General features: G+C 35.6%; 1 protein-coding gene across 2 annotated transcripts in view; it reads right to left on the bottom strand.

Moving 5' to 3' along the window:
* Positions 1–5,162: 5,162 nt before the first annotated feature.
* The window catches only part of VAPA (VAMP associated protein A), a 38,837-nt gene continuing 18,353 nt past the window's right edge, over positions 5,163–25,646 (bottom strand). The window contains exons 2-7 of one of the 2 annotated variants that reach the window (XM_025886454.2): positions 24,276–24,428; positions 20,396–20,499; positions 19,847–19,927; positions 13,619–13,753; positions 9,280–9,453; positions 5,163–5,931 (exon numbers count right to left, since the gene is read on the bottom strand). In XM_025886454.2, coding sequence (XP_025742239.1) covers positions 5,773–5,931; positions 9,280–9,453; positions 13,619–13,753; positions 19,847–19,927; positions 20,396–20,499; positions 24,276–24,428 — 806 coding nt within the window. In that variant the 3' untranslated portion in view covers positions 5,163–5,772. The remainder of the gene's footprint in view (positions 5,932–9,279; positions 9,454–13,618; positions 13,754–19,846; positions 19,928–20,395; positions 20,500–24,275; positions 24,429–25,646) is intronic. The other variant, XM_025886455.2, reaches the window with a different exon arrangement.

Here is a 25,646-nt window from a genome sequence, read left to right as displayed (position 1 = left end):
AAAACCATCTCATACTTTGAGAAATATAGGACAGGTAGAATCAATTTCTTAGTGAGCAAAGATAATAACTTGGGGTATCAGCAAAGTGGTAATTAAAACTGAATCCCATAAAATTTCTCAAATCAACTTTGCAGACAGCCCACATATATTTACAAAACATTTGCTGGCGTTTTACAATCCTAACTTTGTACTACAAAGACAGCTCTCGCTTTAAGCAATACCTAAAGGCGACTCCTGCAACTTTTTTTTTTTTTTTAAGAAAAGTGGGATGGGAGGGGCAGAGGGAGAGAGAGAATCAAGCAGGCTCCACGCCCAGCATGGAACCCCATGCGGGGCTCAATCTTACAACCCTGAGATCATGACCTGAGCCCAAATCAAGGGTTGGACACTACATCAAAAACTAATGATGTACTGTATGGTGACTAATAAAAAATTATTTAAAAAGAGTTGGGACACTTAACCGAGCCACCCAGACCCCCCTGCAACTTAAGATTAATATACAAAGAATCCTGAAAATACAATTGCCCTATATCGCAAGACTTAAATCTTACTTAAACATAGTATGTATCTGGTTTTGGCATTTAAAAGCTTATGAAACAGTTGTCTGGCTGCAAATTAAAATGACTGGAGCTTAAAACAGATGACCATGCCAGGTCTCCACTCCCAACCAATTAAGTCAGTATTTCTGGAGGTGTTATTCAAGCATCAGTATCTATTTTTTTAAGCTCCTCACATGAGTTAATGTACTACTGTAGTTGAATACCAATGCTAAAAACAGAGTTCTTCATAGTTCCCTGCACCTCCTTTCAAGATGGGGGTTATATACCTCTTACACTATTGGTGGGAATGCAAACTTCCCCAGCCACTCTGGAGGTTCCTCAAACTTAAAGACAGAATTACCTTACAACCCAGCAACTGCACTACTAGGTATTCACCCAAAGAATACAAAAATACAGATTCAAAGGGGTACATGCCCCCAGATGTCTACAGCATTATCAACAATAACCCAAACTATAGAAAGAGCCCAAATATCAACTGATGAATGAATAAAGATGATGTGGGGTGTATGTGCGCATGTATAGATATGTACATATGTATGTAATATACATACATATATTACATTATACACACACACACACACACACACACACACACACACACACACACACACAGGAATATTATTCAGCCATCAAAAAGAATGAAATCTTGCATTTGCAATGATGTGAATGGAGCTACAATGTATTATGCCAAGCAAAGTAAGTCGAGAGAAAGACAAATACTACGATTTCACTCACGTGAAATTTAAGAAACAAAACAGATGAACATATGGGAAGGGAGAAAAGAAAACAAAGAAGAGGGAAGCAAACCGTTAAGAGACTCTCAATGACAACGAACAAAGGGTTGATGGAGGTGGGTGGGGAATGGCCTAAATGGCTGATGGGCATTAAGGGCATTTGTTATGATGAGCACTGGGCATTGGGTATATTTAAGTGATAAATTACGAAATTCTTCTACTGAATAATATGCTATATATTAACTAGAATCTAAATAAAAATGTGAAAAGAAAAAGAAAAGATGGGTGTTATGTAAAGGAGCAACTGGAAAACAAGAAACAGAGTTCTAAAACAAAAGAAACGAGGTAATTAGGAGGATGTGCCTAACCAGAAAGGGAAATACCTGACCAATCGAGCTTTCTGTTATACATAAAATGTTCATAACCTTATGGTCAAGAAAGTGATTGTAAACATAAAGCAATCTGGCAACCACTTCTACTTGGTTTTCAATGTATCAGAGAGAAATGATTAAGTGAAAAATATAGGATACAAAGTTGTATGTACAATTATGCTTAAAAAGCATAATATAGGGAAATAAATCACATGTTCATACAAACTGATACTGCTGGATGGCATGATTTGCCATTACTTTTTATCTTTTTATAATTTTTTTCCAAATTCCCTAAAATGAACATATTATTATTCCTACAATCAGAAATGAGGAAGATAAAATTTCCTTTCTTTTAAAGATGAATGTTCAAACTTCTTCACACCAATGCCCATCAGGCTGAGCATTCCCAAGAGGCCACAGTGTTCCTGCACAGAACCCTCCAGAAGCATGGCTTCTAACAATGAGCTATCAAATGTGGAACTGAAAAACCCAGCTGTTCCCACTTCCCAAGAAAAAGTACTTTACAGGGGCGCCTGGGTGGCTCAGATGGTTATAAGTGTCTGCCTTTGGCTCAGGTCATCGATCCCAGGGTCCTGGGATCAAGTCCTGCGTCGGGCTCCCTGCTCAGCAGGGAGTCTGCATCTCCCTCTCCCTCTGCCTGCCGCTCCCCCTGCTTGTACTCTCTTGCTGTCTCTGTCAAATAAATAAAATCTTAAAAAAAAAACAACAGTACTTTACATCTAGGTCACTAAGCAAAAGACTATCTGCATCAGAACTCAAGTACTAGTGAGTGACTGATTACTACTACTTAACATAAACACAAACCATCATAATCTGTTGAAATCAAATTCCTTTTTTTGTTTCTTGGAAAGGAAAATGACACTTCACCACATTTTTAAACAGTTTATTTATTCACGCAATAGTTTGATTTCCTCTGAAAGCTAGAAAATAAAGATCATTTATTTACCTTCTTATTTTGTTGTTTTTTCCATACGGTAAACATTGATCTTTCCCTAACTTCATAAAGGTGAATTTTTTAAAAAATCTATGCACACACCAAAATCACCAAATAGGAATGTGCAAAGCTCTAGGAAAAACTCACTTCAATGTTTTTAAAGTGGCAGAAGATCACAATTTGGGGATATAACCTATTAAGAACTTTTTTTTTAATCTTACTGATAAAACTTCTTTTCAAAGTGGTGCATTTTGAGAGATTAAAATCCAAAAATAATCCCCACAGCAGATAATCTCAATTTTAGGAGAACTTCTGAACTAAGAGACTTGGAGAAAGTAAAAATACTGTTTTTCTTTGACCAGAACTTTTGAATTTGATACTTTTTTCCAAGTGTCATTTCTTTTTTTAAAGGTAACAAACCACACACTCAGAATACAATTCTTAAATCTGTTTCTTGTATGCACAAGAATGGGCAAAGTTAAGGTACATTAGTTATAGAATGAAATAAAGTAGTGCATTTAGCGTCACATATGAACTTAAGGCCTTCATTACTTGACTGTGATTTCAGTATTAGCAACAGTATATTTCCCTCATGCTTACATACACAAGTAAGCAGGCAGACAAAGCAAAAATTTCTAAACATATAAGAAATGAAGACAAACAATTTAATCCATATATTATCAGTCAATACAGTTGGACTCTTTCAAAGTAACTGTTGGTAGTAAAATAATCTGACATTTGATACAGCAATTAAAAGAACAGAAATTAGGTCTCCTATACAGAGTATCTCCCAGTGTGTAAAGCAGTTAAAAAGCCCATTATTTTGCAGATACTGCCCAGACTACAATCTACCCCCAAACCAACCTTTGCATAATGCATTTTGTAAAATGCCTATCTGAAAATACATTGTATTTCATAGTATTTATTACCAATATGGGGGGGCAGGGAGATCTCTAACCTAAACACTAAAGCCAAACATACATGAGACTATTCAACAGTAGCCTGTAATACAATCTTAGGATACGAAATTTCACATACATTTATTAGATAGCATCTTATGTTCATAATTTCAGTCATGTCAAATTAGGACAAATTTGTTTTCTATGAAGTGACCAAAAAAGACACTAAACTAGAGTCAGGAGAACAGCTCTGCCTCTACCTACCTGTGAGACACAGGGCAAGTTCCCTTAATTCTCAGAAAGGCCTCAGACTCAACTATAAAACAAAGGGGCTGAAATAAACGAGTTCTAAGGAGCATTCCCATACAACGGGATTTTGCTAAATTCTTGAGAACTCAAACTTTCAAAAAATTATAGCCATGAAAATAGCAAGCTTGATACTTATCACCAATAATGCTGACTTATATGGAGAGCTTTAAGCCAAGGAATGAATGATTCTGCATTTATGGGACAAAATGCAAGATGTTTTTTCCACATGCTTTCCCAGTTATCAGAAAGGGAGGGAAATTTTACAATGACTGTAAAGCGTTGGAACAACAGTGAAAACATTACCTGTAACAGCATGCTAGTAATGGGACAGGCATTACTTGCTTGCTTTTATTAACTTCTGCACACAAGGCAAGAGGTTTTATAAGATACCACAGAGCACAATAACACACTACATGTGGCCTGACAAATTCAAAACATACTCGAAATGAAAAGGCAACCAAAATACTTTAGGGGAACATTTCACTGGTTTATAAAATGTATACAGAGACCTGGGCTTAACACACTTCACTGCACCGCATCAAGTCCCAAAGTCTAGTTTCCCTTTCAAAAAGAAGTGCATCTTTTACAAAATTAACACCTATTTTCAGGAATCAAGAGTCACTTGTATTGGACTGCACTTAGTAGAAAAACTGAATATATTGTCTCTGGTTCCAAACTTTTCTATGCTAATACAAGTGAAATAAATGAAGACGTAAGACTAACTGCAAGAAAGAATGAGACTCTAAAATGCATATTTATACTGAAAATGTGTTTCACATTAATAGGCAGATTTGCAAAGGATAAAGTCATTTTCCACAAAGAAAATTTCCAAGACTTACTAATTCCAAATTTCCATAACAGAAATTTACTTTGAACGTCAGATTGGACAGGAAAAACACCTACTTTTAAACTACTACTATGAAATGTTCTAAAATAAAAGGAGTTCTTAGGCTGGTTAAAAAGCACTGGACTAGAACCAAGGAAAATTAGACTTCCTTGTGAAGATACAAGAACTTGTTAAGAATGGGGTAACTCAAACGCAACAGAGCAACAACGCATACATATAAACGGAAATATTAGTCTTTTTATTCTCATGGGACATCCTTATTTTATATTATCTTGAAGACAAACTGATTGTGATCCTCCAAAATACCAAAAGTAGCTTAAAATTTTATCAATCTCTTTCCTTAATAGAATGAGGACTCTTAACTACAAATATTGCAATATCTGAAAGGGTTTCAATGCAAGATAAAATTAAGCATCATAAATTTCCAATTACCATACAATGGACTCGCTGGTATCCCCGCCTAATGACACGACACACAAACAAGCTATCGAGCAAGAATCTGTTAACAGTTTTATTTTTTTTTTTATGTTAAATACCATGGGACAGGATTGTAAGGATGAAAAACTCAGTCAACAACTGCCTCACAAGGGATAAGAAAAATTCTGCCATGATATTAGCAAAGGTAAAGGAGAAAATTTACACTGTAAGAGGCACCATTTCCCCACAGAATACCTCTTGGCATTTCCTGAATGAGTGGGATTAGCAATCTAAATAAATCATATTTCAAGAGGTAACAGCAACAGATAAAATTTAAAGGGATTATTAAAATAACATTTACAAGACTCTGAACAATTCTTGAACTCTTATTAAAACCACAAAGAAAGAACAATTCTTTATTTATGAATTTCATAAAGGACTGAATGTGCAACTGACATCTGCTAGTGATGATCTGGTAATATACAATTTGTCCAGGAGCCGAACAGTTTGTTTTATTGTGTTTTCTAACCGTAAGAGATCATTAAAGGCAAAGCCTATATGACGCTGTACACACAAAAAAAAATGGTCACCGTGGGCCATACTACCAATGAAATGGTAGGTAAACAAATCTTTTTCTGGTCAAGAGAAAAAAAAAGAAATAGCACTCTGCATGCTTCACTCTACAAGATGAACTTCCCTAGAAAGAACCCGATGAAAATGGCTGCAATTACGACAAGAAGGGAAGGAAGAGGACTGGCGACATTATCTCTGAAGGATGCAGCTGAGGTTGATCCAGGTTTATCCGAATGTGCTACCTTTCTGAGCCTTAAGCCTTCATCCTGAAAAAAATATATGCACAAAGAGGTTTTAAAAACAAATATGCATCCAGTACAACTGCCAAGCTACAGATCTATGGCCAGAAAGCAGGTCAGTGTGCATGTGGCTACAATGGGAGTAGGGACTAACTGCTACCCAGCATTAAGAAGACTTTCTAGGGGCGCCTGGGTGGCTCAGTCATTTAAGCGTCTGCCTTCGGCTCAGGTCATGGTCCCAGAGTCCTGGGATCGAGTCCCGCATCGGGTTTCCTGCTCAGTGGGGAGCCTGCTTCTCCCTCTCCCACTCCCCTTGCTTGTGTTCCTTCTCTCGGTGCGTCTCTGTCAAATAAATAAAATCTTTAAAAAAAAAAAAAAAAAGACTCTAGGGTGATGGAAACATTTTAACACTGGAGTCTAGTAATGGCTGCCCAAGTCTACACATTTACTAGAAATGACTGAATTGTACACTCACAATGGGTGCCTTAGTGGAATATAAATTATACCTCAATAATGCCTGTTTTAAAATCTAGAGCTGAAAAATGTACTCCTAAAAAAGTGAAAAATCAGATATTGCTGTATTTATACAGAAGGAAAAAAACGCCACTAAAATCTATTAATACAAGTAAGGAAGAGTTCTGTGCATGCACTTATTTCTGTGGTGGCCCTCGGTATTTTTACACGGGTTACCAAAGACCACCAGGAGCAAAGCGGTGGTCTGACAGGTTTACAGACATGTGCAACCAGGGTACCCACACAGCAGAGGCACAGGGAGTATCTGGCCGAAGGAAAAGAGGAATTTTACAGGATTTGGAGGAAGGGGAAATTTCAGGGTAAATTTAAGTAGCAAGTGTTTTGATTAAGCTCAAAGCAGGAGGTCCGTGTGTAGAAGGGTCAGCACTGGGTCTTGACTGCCAAGGAGACACCGAATCCTGCTTCTTCAGGAACAACAAACTACAACAGCTAGGAATGTTGTATACAGAACTGCCCCCCACCCCCATCTGAGGCTATGCCACTGGACTGGAAAGGGAGGCTGCTTCTCTGTGTCAAAGTGACTCAGATCCTCTAGACAAGAGTGGGCTGCTTGGTTCTTACTGGTACGATTTTACACAGCAACTTTTGACAGTATGATTTTAGGGGACAAGGTTTCTCAGTAAGAAAGCAATAGTCACTCAAAATAGGAGGTCGTTATCACACTTTACCAGCCACAGTGTGATCTCAGGAAAAATACTGATACCTAGACAACTGGCTTTATCTGTGTCCATCATCCCAACCAGATGAATGACAGGGCAGATTTTTACTTCCTTAGTGCAAGCTCATTTTTATTTTCTCACACTGATTCCTCTAGTATGGTTACTAATGCCAAATGAAGGAAGAGTCCACCTCAGGTCATACTCTTTTATTTGCAATTACTGGAATTTCTGAGGGTTGGTGGGGTTTTTTAGTCTTACGTTCATTAGTCCTGTGTGAGAAAAAATTATTCTCAATCCCATCAAGAACTTTAAACAATCTTCCTAGTGATTCTGATTTAACAGGTCTGGGGAGGACCTGTATTTTTAAAAAGCTCACTAGGAGATTCAGATGCACAGCCTGGATTAAGAACCACAGGACTAGAGGAATAAAAAGGAACAGTGACAAATTATGATGGGTCTTATGTATGAAATGTTAATAAAGGGCCTGAAATTGATTCTATAAGCCAATGGTCTTCAAGGTTTTTTTGTTTTATCTTTTAAACAGAACATGTTTTCAAATAACATCTCCTACAAAACATCAGCCAATAAATAAATAAAAAGGAGAGACCAGCACCCAAATCTCACCTCTCTCCCTGTCCACTCTTCCTAGTCTCCAGCCCTGCCCTACTCATATCCTTCCTACCATTTCCACTTCCCTCCTCCGCCAAGAGACAAACAGTGGCTTTTTGAATAAATGTAATGAGCATGCTAAGGAGCCCATCTTTCATCAAAGAACAGAACTGTGCCATTGAAGTCACAGCAGATAAAGTAAAGGTAACAAAAACAGCATCCTTAAAAATCTATGATGTGTGGATATAGGTGTGAAATGAATATAATCCTTCCACTACCCCAAGAGGTGTGGGGGCCTCTGAGGGGTACTGTGAGATAGGAAGAGATAAACAATTATTTCAACACAGATCAATTTAAGATACAGTGCCTCTGATTCAGAGTATATGTAGTTCTTATATACATTTAACAGATGGAAGAATCAAATGTAGATTCAGTCCCTTAATTTAGCTTATTTACATATGTACATTTTTGTATCATCGACTTTGACGGCAATTTAAAGGTATTCAGGTCTTGAAATAATTACTTGTCAAAGGCAAATTATTAATACACCCACACATATTCAAATTAGTCCTCATTCACCAGTTCATCCATTTATTCATCCAAATATATGAATGACTACTATATGCATGTGCTATGAATGCAAAGATGAATGAGCACAGGACCCTGCCCCCAGAGAACTACCGCCCACTAGAGGGAGAAAGACCTCCAACAAACAGGAGCAGTAAGATGACCGAGGTTTCATGGAAACAAAGGAGATAGCATTCCAAAACCATATTTCTTTTCTTCTGGGAGAAGTCCTAGAAAAGGTTATACTGAAAAGATGACAAGAACCAAGGACCAAGAGATAATCACGCATGCATAATGCGCTTGTAAGGGTAGGGATGGGATTTCAGGGTGATCCAGTCAGAAGGAAGAACTCAAGCTAAAGCAAAAAAGAGATTAACAGAGAGGCCTCTTCAGGATACTCTAGTACAACACTGTCCAATATAAATATAAGCTTCAAATGTGAGCCACCTACGTATTTTAAATTTTCTAATAGCACATTAAAAAGATAAAAAGAAAAGGGTAAAATTGTTAATAAAATTCAATCCAATATAACCAAAATATTATTTCATTATGTAGTAATACAAAAAAGAGGTATTTTTTTGTACTAAGTCTAAGAAATCATTCAATGTTTTACACTCACAACACATCTCACTTCAAACTAACCACATTTCAAGTGCTCAACAGCCACATATGTCCCTACTATATATGGGACAGCACCATTTGAGGCAATTCTATGACTAGGGCACAGAATGTAAAGGCTGTTACAAACAAGAGAGGAAGCCAGCAATGCCACAGGCCAGATCACAAATAACTAGGGCATCTACTAGGAAAAGAACTTGCAGGCAATGAGAAGTCTTGGTAAAACTAGAGGCAAGAGTGGGGAGCAAAGGCTAAGACATAATGAAATTAAGAAAAATGAAAAGAAATGACCAAGGATAAATTTAAAAACTGATGGATAACATGGCCTAATAATATTCACGTATCTTACGCCTTCATATAAATCAACTTATTTTCAAAAACAACTTACTCTCAGGTGTCGATTTTCTTCTGATAGTTTCATCATTTCTCCCTGAAGTCTTTTACATTCTTCCATGAGTTTCCTTGTTTCAGTATCGTTGAGTGAAACACTATGTGGTTTTGGCATGGGTCCATCTTGTTTAGAGGCATTCAGTGGAACAGTTTTGCTAGGTTCCAGATCATTCTGTATTACAAAGATAGTGGCACTTTTTAACTGACCAAATCTCCTTACAGATTTTAAACAAATTCAAGTTGAAACTCCATATACCTTTCTTTTCCAAAAAATCATTTAAACAGAAATTTTTGAGGTTGTGATTTCATTAATAAGAACTTTTTTTAAATACCAAACGTTACCGTCATCTGTGAACAATTTTAGGACTAAATCAAGAAAGGTCAGCAGTAAGAGAAGTCAAAATAAGCAGCCCACTCCCTCCTCTACTCCCAAAACCCTTCACACTTACCTCCACCACAGCACTTATCATATATCATAATAACGTATTTTTGACGTTCTTTCCTACAATACTTCAAAGACTGGGAGAGCAAGAGTCATTTCTTTTTGTATTTACCCCTAAACCCAGCACTTTGGCCAAGAGTAGCTATTCAAAGAAAGTATGCTGAATGACTGACACCAACCAAAATCCAAATATGAAGGTCATTTTCGGTGCTCTGATTCTGCAATTCAAATGAGATTCTGCAGGGGTGGGGAGATATTATAGTAATAATTCCAATGAAATTACGAGACTACCTAAGAAAAACACTTAAAACCTAACTTCTTAAACACAGAAGAGGAGATAATGAACACAAACATATGGTTAAAAAAAAAAGAGGAGGCAATTCCACATTCTTAAACATAAATAATTCTTTCAAATTATCACCAACACTGTTTACTTTAACTCATGAAATTCCATATGGAATCACAGTAGTACTAAGACACTTTTAAAACTCTGAGCCCTAAAACTGTAAATCTCACCAACACTCACCCAATATAGATAAATATCTAGGGCAGGGCCCTGGGGCCTGTGGTCTAAAGTGCCTCAATCTCCTTTACCTTAATGTCATTTATACTATCACCTACACCGTAACAGTATTAGTGCAACAAGTCATCTCTTTAACTAAAATTTTACTTGCTGGAAATTAAATGTTAGATTTTTTTTTAAAACTGCTTTATTCAGATATAAACTTCTAACAAAAACATATCCAAAATCAACTTTATGGCATTCCACAGTACTCAATAAGATTTAATTATAGGTTACACATCTACCACACCATCCCAGGTCCCAAATTTATATTAAGTGTAAATAATTGTTTTCAAGGGGCAAAACTAGTATTTCTTATGAAGGGAATGTGATTTGATCACTATGCCTACACCCATGTAAAAATCAGTAATGTTATAATGAGGTTCTAATGTATAACACTACATTATTTGACTGTCAACATTCAGATTTTTTCATTTTTCTTCAGAAGCTTCTCAGCTGTGAAGGGTTTTTAAGAAGCCTACTTCCAACTTCCTTCTCTGAGATGTCCTCTTGCTTTCTTGTTTTTCCACCCTATCTTCCCATCCTGACCAATTCCATCTCTATCAGTAAAAATATGTTTCAAATATATTTTGCTCTCCATCAGTATTCTTTCTTAATCTTTTCCTTAACAGTAATTAGAATTCATATCAAAATGATTTTTCAAGTGTGCTCCAATTTCAACCTAGAACAAATCCAAATTCGAAAAGAGGGCAGTTCATTGCCTTCCTCTATAAAGATGAAAGCCAACAATCAACAATATGGCAACTAAGGAATCCTCAGGTTCTGATTGAGAATTGGAAAAAAAACATATACTCAAAACCAGAAAGTTGACTAAAAAATCAAGAGGAGATACATGAGGCCAACAAGTGAAGAGAAAAAAATTAAAATGAGGAATCATCAAACTCCTCAGTTTTAAATAAATTCTTGAAATTCCAGAAATTCAGAATTATCAGAGGGAGAGGAAACTACCAAGCTCATCAACCCAACCCAACCATTACTTATTATCTTTCAATATTTTCTCATATGCACATTTTATAAAATCAGCATACACTGTAACATTTTTATCTTTATCCACTTATATATACATCTTTTAATTATCATTTTAAATGACACTATATGTCATTATTCTGTGCCTAAAAAAATTACTTAAACATCTCACTCTTTTTACACATTTGACGGGTAGCCTCCCACTCTTTGGGATTTTAAGTAACATGTCAATGAGTATCTTCTTATGGTTGGCAGAATTAGATTTTTCTTTTTCACTGAAATTTTTCTTAATGTTATATTCTTTATAACAAAAAGGAAAAGAAATGTCATAACCAATTTGTGGAGCATAAACATAAAGGCTAGAATGCAAATGGTATAATGGAGCTTAAATAGACCAACAGTGAGTCAAGTTAAGACATGAAAACAAGTTACTTGGAATATACTTCTTGTCAAGCACTATTTAGGCCCCCTAAAAACCAGTCAACATACATAGCAGATGTAATGAAATCGAATTTATTTGTGTATATTTAAAGTATAAGCATATATAACCTAACTTTATTGGGGGTTTAAAAGGGGGAATTAGGCAGGGGCTGAGTCATTCATGTAGTAACCATCTACAAGAGCCTAATGGGAACACTAAGGCTGCTATGACTTTATATACTTCCATTCAGGAGCTCCATTACTGAGGTTTGGCTCCAGGAAAACAGCTCGTTCCTTGAGAGTTGCTTCAGACTGGTCCAGAAAGAGGAGACTGGTTGTTCTGAGAACCATGAAACAAGCAAACTAAAGGGATTCAACATGCTGTGACTCTTAGGAAACTGATGAATAGTAACATTATATTAACATTATATTTAACACTGAAGCTAGAATAAATGGGAAGGTCAAGGCCATGATCAAGACAAAAAAATATGCCACAACTTGTACATTTTCCACTATTTTATATTTTTTAGCCTATCTGCAAAAATCCCTTTCCATCCATGAACTGAACTTACTTCTGTATTTCTTTTTAACAACCTTCAGAATTTCAATTCCAATATTCTAAATTATCCCTATTGGGGGTAATTAGAAAAACAGAACAAGGGATTGGAAACAGAAGGCGCAAGGCAAAATAGGTTTTTGCAGTAAAGCCTTGAGAAAGACAAGCCCTGAGCTAAAGAACATAAGTATGAGGCTACATTCCTGTGACTATAATGAGTAGAGGTACATAAATGAATATAAAAGGGGGGGGGGCACCTGGCTGGCTCAGTCGGTGGAGCATACTACTTTTGATCTTAGGGTTTTGAGTTCAAGCCCCACGTTAGGGAATTACCTAAAAATACGATCTTCAAAAAAACATTTTTTAATGTCTATAAAGTAAATTAAGACTAAAACTAAGGGCTGTGGCATAATATTGTTATAGGCATAATTAAGGCCTTGACCTGGGAAGAGACAGTATTTGAAAAACAAGGTTACTGGAGACTTATTTTCACTCTAAAAAACCAATTTACTGTTTCTGCAGAATCATGATTCCCAGAAATAAGTAACTAAAATCACAAAATCAAAAGAAGTATCAGACAAATTTAGATAAAGGATCAAATTTTTTTCTCTGCAAAGCCAAATCAAAGTATAAGCAACCTGTTCAAACTATGGGGTTCCTGAAGTTTCTAGTAAGCAAAAAATGGTAAAGGGAATCATACAGCAACCATTACATCACCCAGAAGTCACCGTTATCTTATTGATGACATGCTGTCATCTTATTTAAGTGAACGTTAAGTACACACGTGTATACATACATACACACACACACACACACAAACAAGTTCAACTATGACCTAAGATCTTTAGGGTTTACCCACATATTCTCCTACTCTGGGGCACTGTAAATAATAATGACCGTTAAAGAGGGGTTACCATTATTTGTGTTTAATAACAAAACATTAAATAATAATTTCATTTATCTTTTTAATATATATGAACAAATACTTGCCTGGAGATCAATGTTTGCCAGCCCCTACCTTTACTGCTATACCTGCTAGTTTATTCAAATAAGCTCCTAACTCCTTTTTTAGGAAATTTCAATGATAGAAAAAATTGTACCAACTTCATAACAATGTTCACACTTAGATTTGTCCTGCTCACTACTGAGATTTTATTAAGTGCTCAATTTGCTTTTTTAGAACAGAGAACAGTTTCTGTGCATTATTTTTAAGTGATCTGTGGTTCTACTGTATTTTTAAACAGCTGAAAATTTCAATTCTACCTACTTCATATAATATACTCATAATACCATGTATGTGCTAGGTAACTACATTAACATAACCAGTAACACTAGTAAACTCCTATAGCTGTTAGCTCCCTAAAACAAACCTTCTGCTTCTCCTGTTTGAACACATTGAGCTCCCTGGGGTCATTCTTCGTATTATAACTGCCAGTTGTTGGAACTGTGTTGTTGATGCTGCTCAATGAAGTGACAGCCGGAGCAGTCCCTGGTAGAGTTATACCCTGAGGTGGCATGGGAAACATATTCTCAGATTCGCATCAAACTGATTTCTCCTGCATGGTACTGGGAATGACTAACACAGAAATCATTAGGTTCTAAGACATTCGCATTTTACTCTATAAAAATGTATTATATATAAGATATAAGACTGATAATAACTATGTTCAAGCAAAAAGTACAAAAGTTTCTGTAGCTTTTTATATTATTTCTCAAACAAAATCAGCTATGATCAATTTGTATTATGCTAATTAAAGGTATAAATCTTATTAAATTAGTGCTCGCCTCATGTTGTCCTAAAATGAACACCTTCTAACTTTGCAGCTCTTAATTTCTGTTGCTATCAACGCTTGTCAATATCTGAAAAACAAGCACTTCATATTTTCTTACCTTTGGTAATACTCAACCTTAACAATTTTAAGTTAAATGAATTTTTTCCTCTTGAGGTTCACAAAAATAGAGTATTTTATAAACCTCTTCTGTACTCGACAACACCCACCCCCAAACACACACACACGCATACATACACAAACACACACACACACACACCCCTCTCTCTCTCTCTCTCACACACACACCTCTCTCTCTCTCTCTCTCTCTCCCAGGACCAGTAAAGATGCATATAACATTCTAGTATATCAGTATCTCCATAATTCTCTTCCTACCTTCTCAAATTCCTTTAATACAGGTGAAAATAAGAGGATACCAAAATGCCGATACACACTTTGAAATAATACTTAGTGATACTCAGGTCAATGTATACAACTATGAGAACTCCATCTCACTTAATAATGCACTGTCCCCAATCTGTTCCTTGTCTCAACACAAAACAATGTATACTTAATCATAAAAGTTCTTTGTATACATAAAACCACTGAAATTCCTTGTTCTTGACAACCCATCAGTCTTAAGATAAACTGGTATTTTTTTCCTAGAAAATATGTCATTAACACACATTAGGATGGAGGGCATAAATGAAATGCGATACATTTAAGAAATCTGGAAATTTTCAAGTAGAATTGGAGGCCTCAAAAAAAAAACAAAAAAATTTTTTAATTGAACACAAAGAATTAAATAGGTGATAAAACACCATAAAATAACAAGTTAATTAAAACCACATTCAGTCCTGAAAACACTACCACTAGACATTAGATCTCATGATACAGAGTTGATAATAACTAAAAAGAGCTATTAATTCCAAGAACCCAACTTTGCAAAAATAAAGCAGTCAACACTTTAGTTATCATCTGCCTCTAGCTATCAACAATCCAGGGAACATGCTGAATGGCACTTGTTACTAGTGCTGAACACAACTCAACGAAAGACTCTATGGGCCATTAATTTACTGAAATATATCCAAAGACCTGCTGTTTCCCTAGGACTAGGGTGACCACAAATTTTAGTATGCTTAAGAACAGTATTAGTTAACGCTTGCTGTCCTGGAATAATTATTAGTAGTACCTCCATTTATTTAAAAAAAAGGGGGGGGTTCCTGGAATCCTAGGTCACTCCATCTATGATGCAAATCAAAGAATTATTTCCCAAAAAGATGCCCACTCTAATGAGGGTTGAAAATAAGCCAGAATAGTTTTGCCAAAAAAAGATTTCTTTAAATTATAAAGATTTTAAAAAAAAAGAACTCAATCATTATACTTCTAGACCTGGTATCTTTTTTACCCTGACAACCAGAAAACTTCAATCATGTTTATATATTTCAAGGTCCTGAAAACTTGAAAGAAATCAACAAAATAGTAACATACTCTTTTCCACTATTCTTAAGAACATGTAAATGCCTAAACACTAACAGCATTACCTAAAAAGATCCAGATCCTCAAATAGGTAAGATACACTCACCTAATGTAATTAAATTAAATGTCTATCTACTTCTTTTTGGGGCAAGACGGGATAGGAGGACCTGGGAGCAGGAGTTAAGAGTGTGGGCTGGGGTGGTTAACATAAGCTCAATTTCTCTCTACACAAATATTATAATAAAGTGGAAGTAGGAATGACAAAATAACATTATGAAACCCTAAATAAATTAATGAATCTATACTACAGTTTCTCAATTTTGACCTTATTGATGTTTGGGCCAGATAATTCTTTGTTGGGAGGATTGTCTTATGCACTGCCGATGCAAAGCAGTATCCCTGGCCTCTACTAACCAGATGCCTTTAGGACCCCTCCCTCCTAGTTCTCACAACCAAAAATGTCCCCAGACATTGACAAACGTACCCTCAAGGGCAAAATTACCCCTGGATGAGAACCACTCATTCACACATTGCACACCAATGATCACTAACTTCACAAATAAAAACAACCAGACATTATATATTGAGAGAATATATCACCACCTCCAAAGCAGTGTCTCTCCCCTGCCTCCAGTGAAAATAAATCAAAATCTAATCAAACCTCTAGATCCAACTTTAGAATACACAAAACAAGAGAAGTTCAACACCACCACAAGGATGTAAGCAGCAAAATCTATTCTACAGGGAAAGTCTACAGGACATAGCCAGTCTGTTAAATAAAAATCTGCGAGAGAAAAACAGAAAGGGAATCTATAGATTAAGAAGAGATTCAGGAAACATATCATCCAATAAGCAGTATGTGGACTTTATTCTGATCGCAATTCAAACAAACTGCAAAAAAATTTTTAAATGACATTTGTGAGACAAATCTGAATCTGCCTGAACACTTTGGTATTAATGATATTATAAGCTTTTAAAGGCTTGTTGGCATGGATGCAGAGAAAGGGGAACCCTCTCTTACACTGCTGCTGGAATGCAAGATGGTACAGCCACTCTGGAAAACAGTATGGAGGTTTCTCAAAAAGCTGAAAATAGAGCTTCCATACGACCCAGCAATTGCACTACTGAGTATTTACCCCAAAGATACAAATGTAGGGATCAGAAGGGGCACCTGCACCCCAATGTTTATAGCAGCAACGTCTACAATAGCCAAACTATCGAAAGAGCCCAGATGTCTATTGATGGATGGATAAAGAAGATGTGGTATATATACTTACATATACATACACATACACACACACACACACACACACACACACACACACACACACACACAATGGACTATTACTCAGCCATCAAAAAAAAAAAAAACCTTGCCATTTGCAACAACATGGATGGAACTAGAGGGTATTATGCTAAGCGAAAAAAGTCAATCAGACAAAGATAATTATCATATGAGTTGACCCATATGTGGGATTTAAGAAACAAAACAGAGGAGCATAGAGGAAGGGAGGGAAAAATAAAACAAGACGAAATCAGAGAGGGAAACAAACCAAAACAGACTCTTAACCATAGGAAACAAACTGAGGGTTGCTGGAGGGAAGGAGGGTAGAGGGATGGGGTAACTGGGTAATGGGCGAAGGGACATGAATGAGCACTGGGTGTTATATACAACTGATGAATCACTGAACTTTAACTTCTGAAACTAATGATACACTATATGTTAATTAATTGAATATAAATTAAATTAAATTAAATTAAAAATAAAAGGCTTAATGATAGTACTGTCATTAATTCTTTTCTTTTCAAAGTTCTTATCTTTGAGTAATATATACCAAAACAATTCCAGATAAAAGTATATTACATCTGGATTTGCCTTAAAACAGTATGTGAGATGATTACTAAGTGTTTAAAGTTCTTCCAAATAAAATGTTTTAAAAAATCATTATCTTTAACACTTACTCCTTACCATTTAATGAGGTAGTAACTAGACCATAAGCCCAAGTAGTTCAATTAACGGAAATACATTCTGTAGCTAGTTCATCTAGGCTCAGAAATCAGTCACTGGAGTACTCTGAAATCATACTGAACAGACTTTGGGTTACTAATAATACCTGCTCTGAAAAGGTTCCAGGGCCAAACTATTTCTGTTCATGCTCCATGGTATAGGACTCCAGAAACTCTATTCAGTATTTATTCAAGCCCTTTAGCAGACCCAAACCCGCTTTCTTGGATTACTATGTTGCCTACCTATATGTAGGTATACCTGCTACTCTCCTCTATGGGGTGCTTAACATGGCTAGGCGCAACTATCATAGCCATATCATTTCCATCAACTTCTGGTTTGGTTTTGTACTCTTATAACCAACAATATCAAGTACGTGGGTGAACCCTTCTCAGACTATAATCTCAAATTGTCTGCTATACAGAGTATAACAGAAGTCCAGATGAAAGACAGTCAGCTCTATGTTTATTAAAGAACTGTAAAAGATGACATAACTCTAAGTGAGAAAATATCCAGATGTGTTTCTACTCAATTTTACTTCAGGGAATATATCCAAAGAAAATGAAAACACTACATCAAAGAGGTTATCTGCATCCCCATGTTCACTGCAGCACTGTTTATAATAACCAAGACACAGAAACAACAGAAGTTGTGGTGTGTATATATATAAAGAAAATGGAGTTATTATTCAGCCACAAAAAGGAAGGAAATCCTATCATCTGTGACAGTATGGATGAACCCCAAGGGCACTACTCTAAGTAAGTCAGAGAAAGACAAATACTGTATGATCTCACTTATATGCGGAATCTAAAAACAAAAAATAAAAACAAATCTATGGAAGAAGATCAGATCTGCGGTTATCAGAGACGGGGAAAGAACATGGGGGAACTGGCTGAAGGTGGTCAAAAGGTATATAATACTTCCAATTATGACACAAATTAAGTCCTGGGGAATATATGTACAACATGATGACTATACCTAACACAGGTGGTATGGTATATTTGAAAGTTAAGACAGTAAATCCTAAGAGTTCTCAACACAAGGAAAAAAAAACATTTTTCTTATTTTGTATCTAAATGGCATAATGGTTGTTAACTAAACTTATGGTAATCATTTTACAATATATGTATGTTAAACCATTACGTTGTACACCTTGAACTTACACAGTGCTGTATGTCAACTATATCTCAATAAAACTGGAAAATAAAAATTAGTCAACCGAGACAACATGCAATTACATTTTCTCAGTTCCAACAAAGAGCTATGCAAAAAAAAGGGGGGGGCTATGCAAGCTATTAGCTTTCTGGCAGCACAAGCAAAAGAGAAAGTAAACTCCAAATGGGAAGCATCAACATGCCAGTGAACGATCACTTTCTATTTCTAGTAAGAATATATGCATTCACATTTTTTATTTTTGGCAAATATCTCAACATCCCTTTAAAAGGGGATTAAAAGACACCATAAATAATTACCACTCAGGGACTCTTTCATTTCAGCTTATCCTAAAAGAGTAAGACAATAGTTGAGCCCAGGTATTTATCTAATGGGCGAATTTCCCTTTCAATAGGGCAAATGGCTTCCAGATCAAGACAACAGTCATGTCAGAATATAACCTAACTGTACTCACCATTTCTAGTTACACGTATAATTTTATATATTAAGTCACCAAAAGAAAAATCTTACTTAGCTTTTTCAAGTCCCTCCAACAAACCATAGAAAAAGATTAAAATCTGCATTTCAAAAGGGGAATAGGGAAAGTGACAACTCATTTTATACATTCACAAAGGACTTTCTAAACTACACACATATATACCTTAGTCCTCCAAATTGTTTGTGCCTCATACTAATCAAAAAGCAACATAAAAACTATTTACTGAGAAATAAAATCAGATGGATTTTGACCAAAATCAACAGTGAACAAAATACCCGGGAATAGCCAAACTTGGAATAAACTGCTTGTCCATGTAAATTAAATCTTTTATCCCCAGGCTGCTGGTACACAGTTGTCAAAAAGTGGTTTTATGTCTATTATTTAATTATATTTATGCAGATGTGTGTCTCATTCTAAAGAACTTGAACTGATTTAAAAGTGGCAAAAATTTGGGAGAATTAAATGGTTCTTCTCCATCATGAAGACTGTATTTAAAGTATTTTTCTTCTTGAGTGCACAAAATGTTCTAAAATGAAAAAAGCTATAGAGATTTTTTTAAACCTAAATAACCACTAAGTCTTAAAATGTGGAATAGCATCATCACACAACCCAAAAAGGCCAAAAACAGAAGCGAAATTAATCTAAGTAAATGAGAACTTCATAGCTTCCAATCTTCTCACATTTTCCTACTTACCAATTTATCATTTTCATTGGGCATTTCAAATACACATCTCAATTTAGAATCCATTAATTCATCAGGTTTTGCCTCTTTCCACTAAAAACAAACAAAACCAACATGAGATAGAGAAAGTATGATTGTGACAAATGGGTTTCGCACCTCAAGGGACAACTAACGGGTTTCACCTCAGGGGACACCGCAGCTGTTTGGAGCAGGGGTGGTCTGTGGCTCAGACAGGACGCAGTGCAGCACTCCATACTGATCACCCTGCCACGGTTATCTGGCAATACCACCTCAAGAAACATACTATCACCATCTGTTAAAAATCACACTAACATCTCTAGAGATTGAAGAACTTTCTTCCTAATAGTAGCATTTCTAAATGGTTTCTAAGAAATACTATTTCAAAATTCTTTCATTCTTGAAATTAAGTCAGGTTTATTTATAATTAACAAATTTACATATTTTTAAATTAAAAATTAGCTTTCTCAAATAAGAACTATACAAAACCCACGGTTTAAACAACATCCCCCAAAATAAATTCTGTTCCACTTCTATACTTACCACAGCTTCCATATCTGAAGTGTTTGGTGGAGCAAAAATTGTCTGTACCATAAACTTGTGTTTACTCTTCTCATTGGGATCATAGTCAAAAGGCTGTAGCATTACTAAATAAGAAAAAAGGAAATATGACTTTGTGTCTCCTGCATCTGCTTATCATCCCTATTGTTTTATTAACTAATACACAAATTTAAGGAAAACCAGGACGGGTTCAAGAAAACTAATCCTGGATTACTTATATTAAGGATCCAGAATCAACTTTATGGTTTCCAACTATTTTAACAGCCCACAAAATAAACAGCTACTTAAAAAATAAATATAAATCTATGACTGTCCCCTCTAAATTCAAGTTTGGGAAAATTTTCAAAATGTTGCCAACTATTATAATACCTGTAAACTCAGATTAAAATCTAGTAAATTGTCTATTAAAACCAGTTATAAATATAAGGCTTCATTTGGTATTTAGTGATATTATCTTTTAGAATTAGACAGCTGGGATACGTAAAGGAGAATTTAAAAGTTAACTTCAAAACTCACTACCATATTTTAGTGTTCTAATAAAGCTAATTTTTCAAAAATAGATTTTAAATAAACACCATTCAAGAAGTTTATCAATCTGTTTAAATCTGATTCTAAGAAAACAAAGTAACAAGGAAAAGGCATACTCTCATTATTTCCAGAAATTTTCTAGCATCCTAATAATGTATTCAAATTTTTCTAAGCACTCAAGATTTTCAGTAGCCTTTAAGAGGATTTTTAGGGATTCCTTATAACTAGAGGTGATGTGAAACTTTTATTCAATTTATATTACAAAGACTATAAGAACAAATCCACAGTTACACAAAATATATATATGGTATTGTACAAATTATTCCCCTGCTAATGTGTAAATTATTTCTAAGATATATCTTCTGTACATGTACATCAACGATTTCAAAAAGACAAATGCAATTAAGCAAATGTGAAATATAACAACTACATAAGAAAATCATATTCTAAGTGTATCTGAGATGTCTGTAACTCCCATCATGGCTAAAAAAATTTTTCAAGGGACAAATACATAGCAGAAAAAAAAGCACCGGATAAATGCCTCAGGATCCACATAAAGCACAGTATACGTTCATTAATGCCCTTCAACTGAGCAATCACTGTAGGTTTATCAGGAGGAACTGAATAAAAAGAAAACTTAAAACATGACTGTGACTTTATGACAATTATATTCTGTTATTGCAGACCATATAAGAATTAAACAATCTTAAAAATATATATAAATATGTCAAATTGAAAGAACCCACAAAACTAAGTGGAAAAAGGAAAAAAGAAATGAGTATGTAATACAGAGTCAATCAAGGAAAAGTTGCTAGAAGAAGGAAGTACAGTTTGAGGGGCTCCTTATAAGGAAAGGCAATACACTAAAAATTGAAGAGCTAAATTCTAATTGGAGAAGAATCTGAGGGCACGCTATGTAAACAGTAGTGTATCTGAAGTTTTTAATATGTCAGATGCTCAACAAAAGGGATTTATGGAAGACAAAGTGTTTTGGTAAGTACAGGTTGACCCTTGAACGACATAGGGACTTGGGATGCCAAGCCCCCATGCAGTTGAAAATCCACATAAAACTTTTGGCTCCCCAAAAACTTAAGTACTAATAGCCTATTGCTGACCAGAAGCCCTACCAATAACATAAACCATGGCATTAACATATTTTCTATACTGTATTATGTACTGTATTCTTACAATAAAGTAAGCTAGGGAAAAGAAAACGTTATTAAGAAAATCATTAAGAGGGGCATCTGGGTGACTCACTCGGTTGGATGTCCAAATCTTCTTGATTTTGGCTCAAGTGTGATCTGAGGGTCATGAGATTGAGCCCCGTGTTGGGCTCCAGGCACAGCAGGGAGTCTGCTTCTCTCCCTCTCCCTCTGCCCCTCTCCCCACTCACACGCACACTCTCTCAAATAAATAAATCTTTAAAAAAAAAAAAAATCACGAGAGGGTGGCTCAGTTGGTAGAGCATCTTGGTTTCAGCCCAGGTCATGATCTCAGGGTCTTGAGATCAAGCCCTGCATTAGGCTCTGCACTCAGCAGGGTGTCTGCTTGAGATTCTCTCCCTCCCTTGCTCAGGCACGCGCTCTCCAATAAATAAATAAATCTTTAAAAACGAGAGAGAGAGAGAGAGAGAGAGAGATGCGCCAGAGTAGCTCAATCCAGTTAAGTGTCTGCTTTCAGCTCAGGTCATGATCCCGGTCGAGTTCCCTGCTCAGTTGGGAGTCTGCTTTTCCCTTTCCTGCAACCCCTCTCCCACCCCCAGCGCATGTGCACACTCTCTAATAAATAAAATCTTTAGAAAATAAATGAAAATTTTAAAAATCGTAAGAGAAAACACACTTACAGTACTATACTATCTTTATACCGAAAAAAACCCACATGTAAGTGACCTGTGCAATTCAAACTTTTCTTAAGAAATAATAATACAGTAAAACTTCAGCAATTCAGAATCCTCCAAAAAAAGTCATTCTGAATAGTTTTACAGATTCCTAAGGATAAAACTAGATGCATCAAGAAACTATTTTTAACCACACGGATAGAAATAATTCTATTTTCTTCCAACTTAGCTAAAAGGCTTAAAGATTTAGAGACCAATTTCCAGAATGCGTGTACTCATTGCTTTATCTTCTTTCCCATCCATCTTTTCCATGAACTTGGACAAACACAAACACATTCCTCCCAGGCCACCATATCACAAGACTCACCAAAAACATCTCTTCTAGGGCCTACTAGCTCTGAGTTTTTGGCTGTACCTACAGTGTCGCAGAACTCTACAGTAAGTCCTTCGCTACCTTTGCAGTCAAGTTCTACTTCTAAGTACTCTCCATGGGCTTGCTGTAGGCTCTCACTCTTTGTATAATTTGGTGTTTTTAATCTGCTGTAGATTTAAAAACCAGGAAACTGATACAGAATTAGTATCTTAGGATTACTTATCAGGATCACCAAAGCATGTTTTGGTTTTTAAAACACATACATGGCTAGGCCATGCCCCTAGAGATTCTGAGCTGAGAGAGGTCCACACGTGTTCCTGCTCCACCTGTTATCAGGACACAGAGTGGGAGGTGAGAACTACTGCTAGAAAGTAAGAGTAAATTGTCTCTGTGCGAAGCCTAAGAAGTTCTCCCACAATTAAGATACGTTCTCATACTTGCTTCCTATTTCTTAACTATGTCAGATAATATTGTTAAGGAGTACTGTCTTGGGAAGTCTGATAGAAGAAAGGAAGTTTATAGAGAGCATTAACTATAGCAACGGCACAGACTCCACAGCAGGAGTAAGCAATCCATACATGGAGGGAACCAAGGATACTCCTTGGACTACAAGTAAACACAAAAGGGAACCAAAAAACTAAGCTTTGGCATTTATAATGAATGGTAGAAACACTCATCTAATTTGATACAATCAGCAAAAAAGAGGCATTGTACATTTTTAAGACTTAGAATAATACTTGTATAGCTGAACACAATATGTAACAAGAGCCAGAGATCTGAAAAGAATGATCAATCACAAAAATGATGTAATATTTCAAAGATAAATAAGGGCAAAGAATGTGGTACTGAGCGGTAGAAATAAAGGATATAAACATTTTAAAATGACAATTATTGTTTATAAATTGACCACAGACACCCTCAACCACAAGATAAGGGTGATAAACGCTCTGCAACAGCTGCATGTAGTAAAAGATAACAGAAGGACATGACTAAAGGCAAGCCAGAATAACTTAAAAACTATTTTCCTCTCTCCAAATGAAACCCTGCTAATTAAAACCAAATTCAACATAACCATAAAAAGGTCAGAATTCAATACTGTTCAAATTCAGAACACGATTTGCTACCTGAAACAGTCACAGTCAACCCCGGGTCAATAATTCCACTGTTGGGCCTCACACAGTACCGACGAGGTGCTGTAGTCTTCACTTTGAAACACACTTTTCTATCAGATGGATTTCGCAACTTAAGATTTGTAGTGACTACATCTGTGAAGGGGCCTGTAAGGTTTAAAAAACAAAAACAGAAAAAAATGTTAATTGGATTCACACATATAAAGCAAAATTCAAAACTGAATGTATATACCCTTTCATTTAAAGTATATATTGAAGTCTGTGCACCTAACTGTATCAAAAAGCTAACAGTACTTTTTTCCAGGTGGTAGACTTACAAATAACTTTTTCTTCTTCATTCCTTACTATATTTTATAAAATTTCTATATGAACATGTATTATTTCTATCAAATAAAAAGTTATTTTGAAAGTTTTGATTTATGAAGTAAGCCCACAATTATATTCTAGTGTGCTTTTACCACATTATTGAAAAGATAAGATTTTTTCCAGTGGTCTGCAAACCAGTGCAAGTCTTCAAATCCATTTTACCAACCAAACTGCAAAAATCTCTACATCTAAAGACACTACACAGTAGTGTTCTTGCTTGACACCTCAATTAGGTTTGATTCATTCACTCATTTGTTCATTCACTCACATATTTGTTAAGTGTTTATTAAGAGCACTAAGTGAAATGTTCTAGATACAAGGTTTCTAAACTTTGGTGATATACCCCAACATGAGATTACAAAACAAAGAACCCAGAAAGGTAATCTACTCCTACCTGAATTAAGTTAGTCCTAAACTAGTATAACCTCATTTTTTTTAAAAAGAGGGTAAAAGAAAGAAAAAAAAGCCATTTTTTATCCTGGCTGAAGAGAAGCCTGTAAGACATTATATAAATTAATTTAGACAATAAAATGAATACCTTTTACTTTGGGCACAAAAGATAAACTTAAAAGTTTCCCAAAAGAAGCATTAACTACACACTCCTAACTAACCCAAAAGCAATTTTAAATGGCTTTCAAAGCAATCAATCGAAAAGTTGTATTTTTTAAAAAGCAAAAAGGGTGAAATCAAAGACAACCACTATAGAGACTATCTTTATTTAAATAAACAAAAATAAGCATGCCTATAAGCAAACCTTATAGTATAGAGCCCAGACAGAAAAAATTCTTCAACTCTACCAGATATTTTCCCACTTAGTTGAATATTGGAAAATCATCTAAGACAAAGACTTGAAGGGGAACAACAAATACAGTCAAATGAAAAGAGGCATCAGGAAGAGTGCAGGAGATGAAAACAAACAGATCTGCCTAATGCAACCAGAGGAAAACAGACTTCAAAGTTAAGGACATTAAGAGATCATTATTTCAAGTCCCAAGGAAT

This window comes from Callorhinus ursinus, unplaced genomic scaffold (genome assembly GCF_003265705.2).
Source record: "Callorhinus ursinus isolate GAN/ISIS: 27379988/994484 unplaced genomic scaffold, GSC_fseal_2.0 scaffold11, whole genome shotgun sequence".
In the NCBI taxonomy this organism is placed as follows: domain Eukaryota; kingdom Metazoa; phylum Chordata; class Mammalia; order Carnivora; family Otariidae; genus Callorhinus; species Callorhinus ursinus.
The sequence above is the reverse complement of the archived record's forward strand: the minus strand, read 5'-3'. Positions and strand labels throughout refer to the sequence as shown.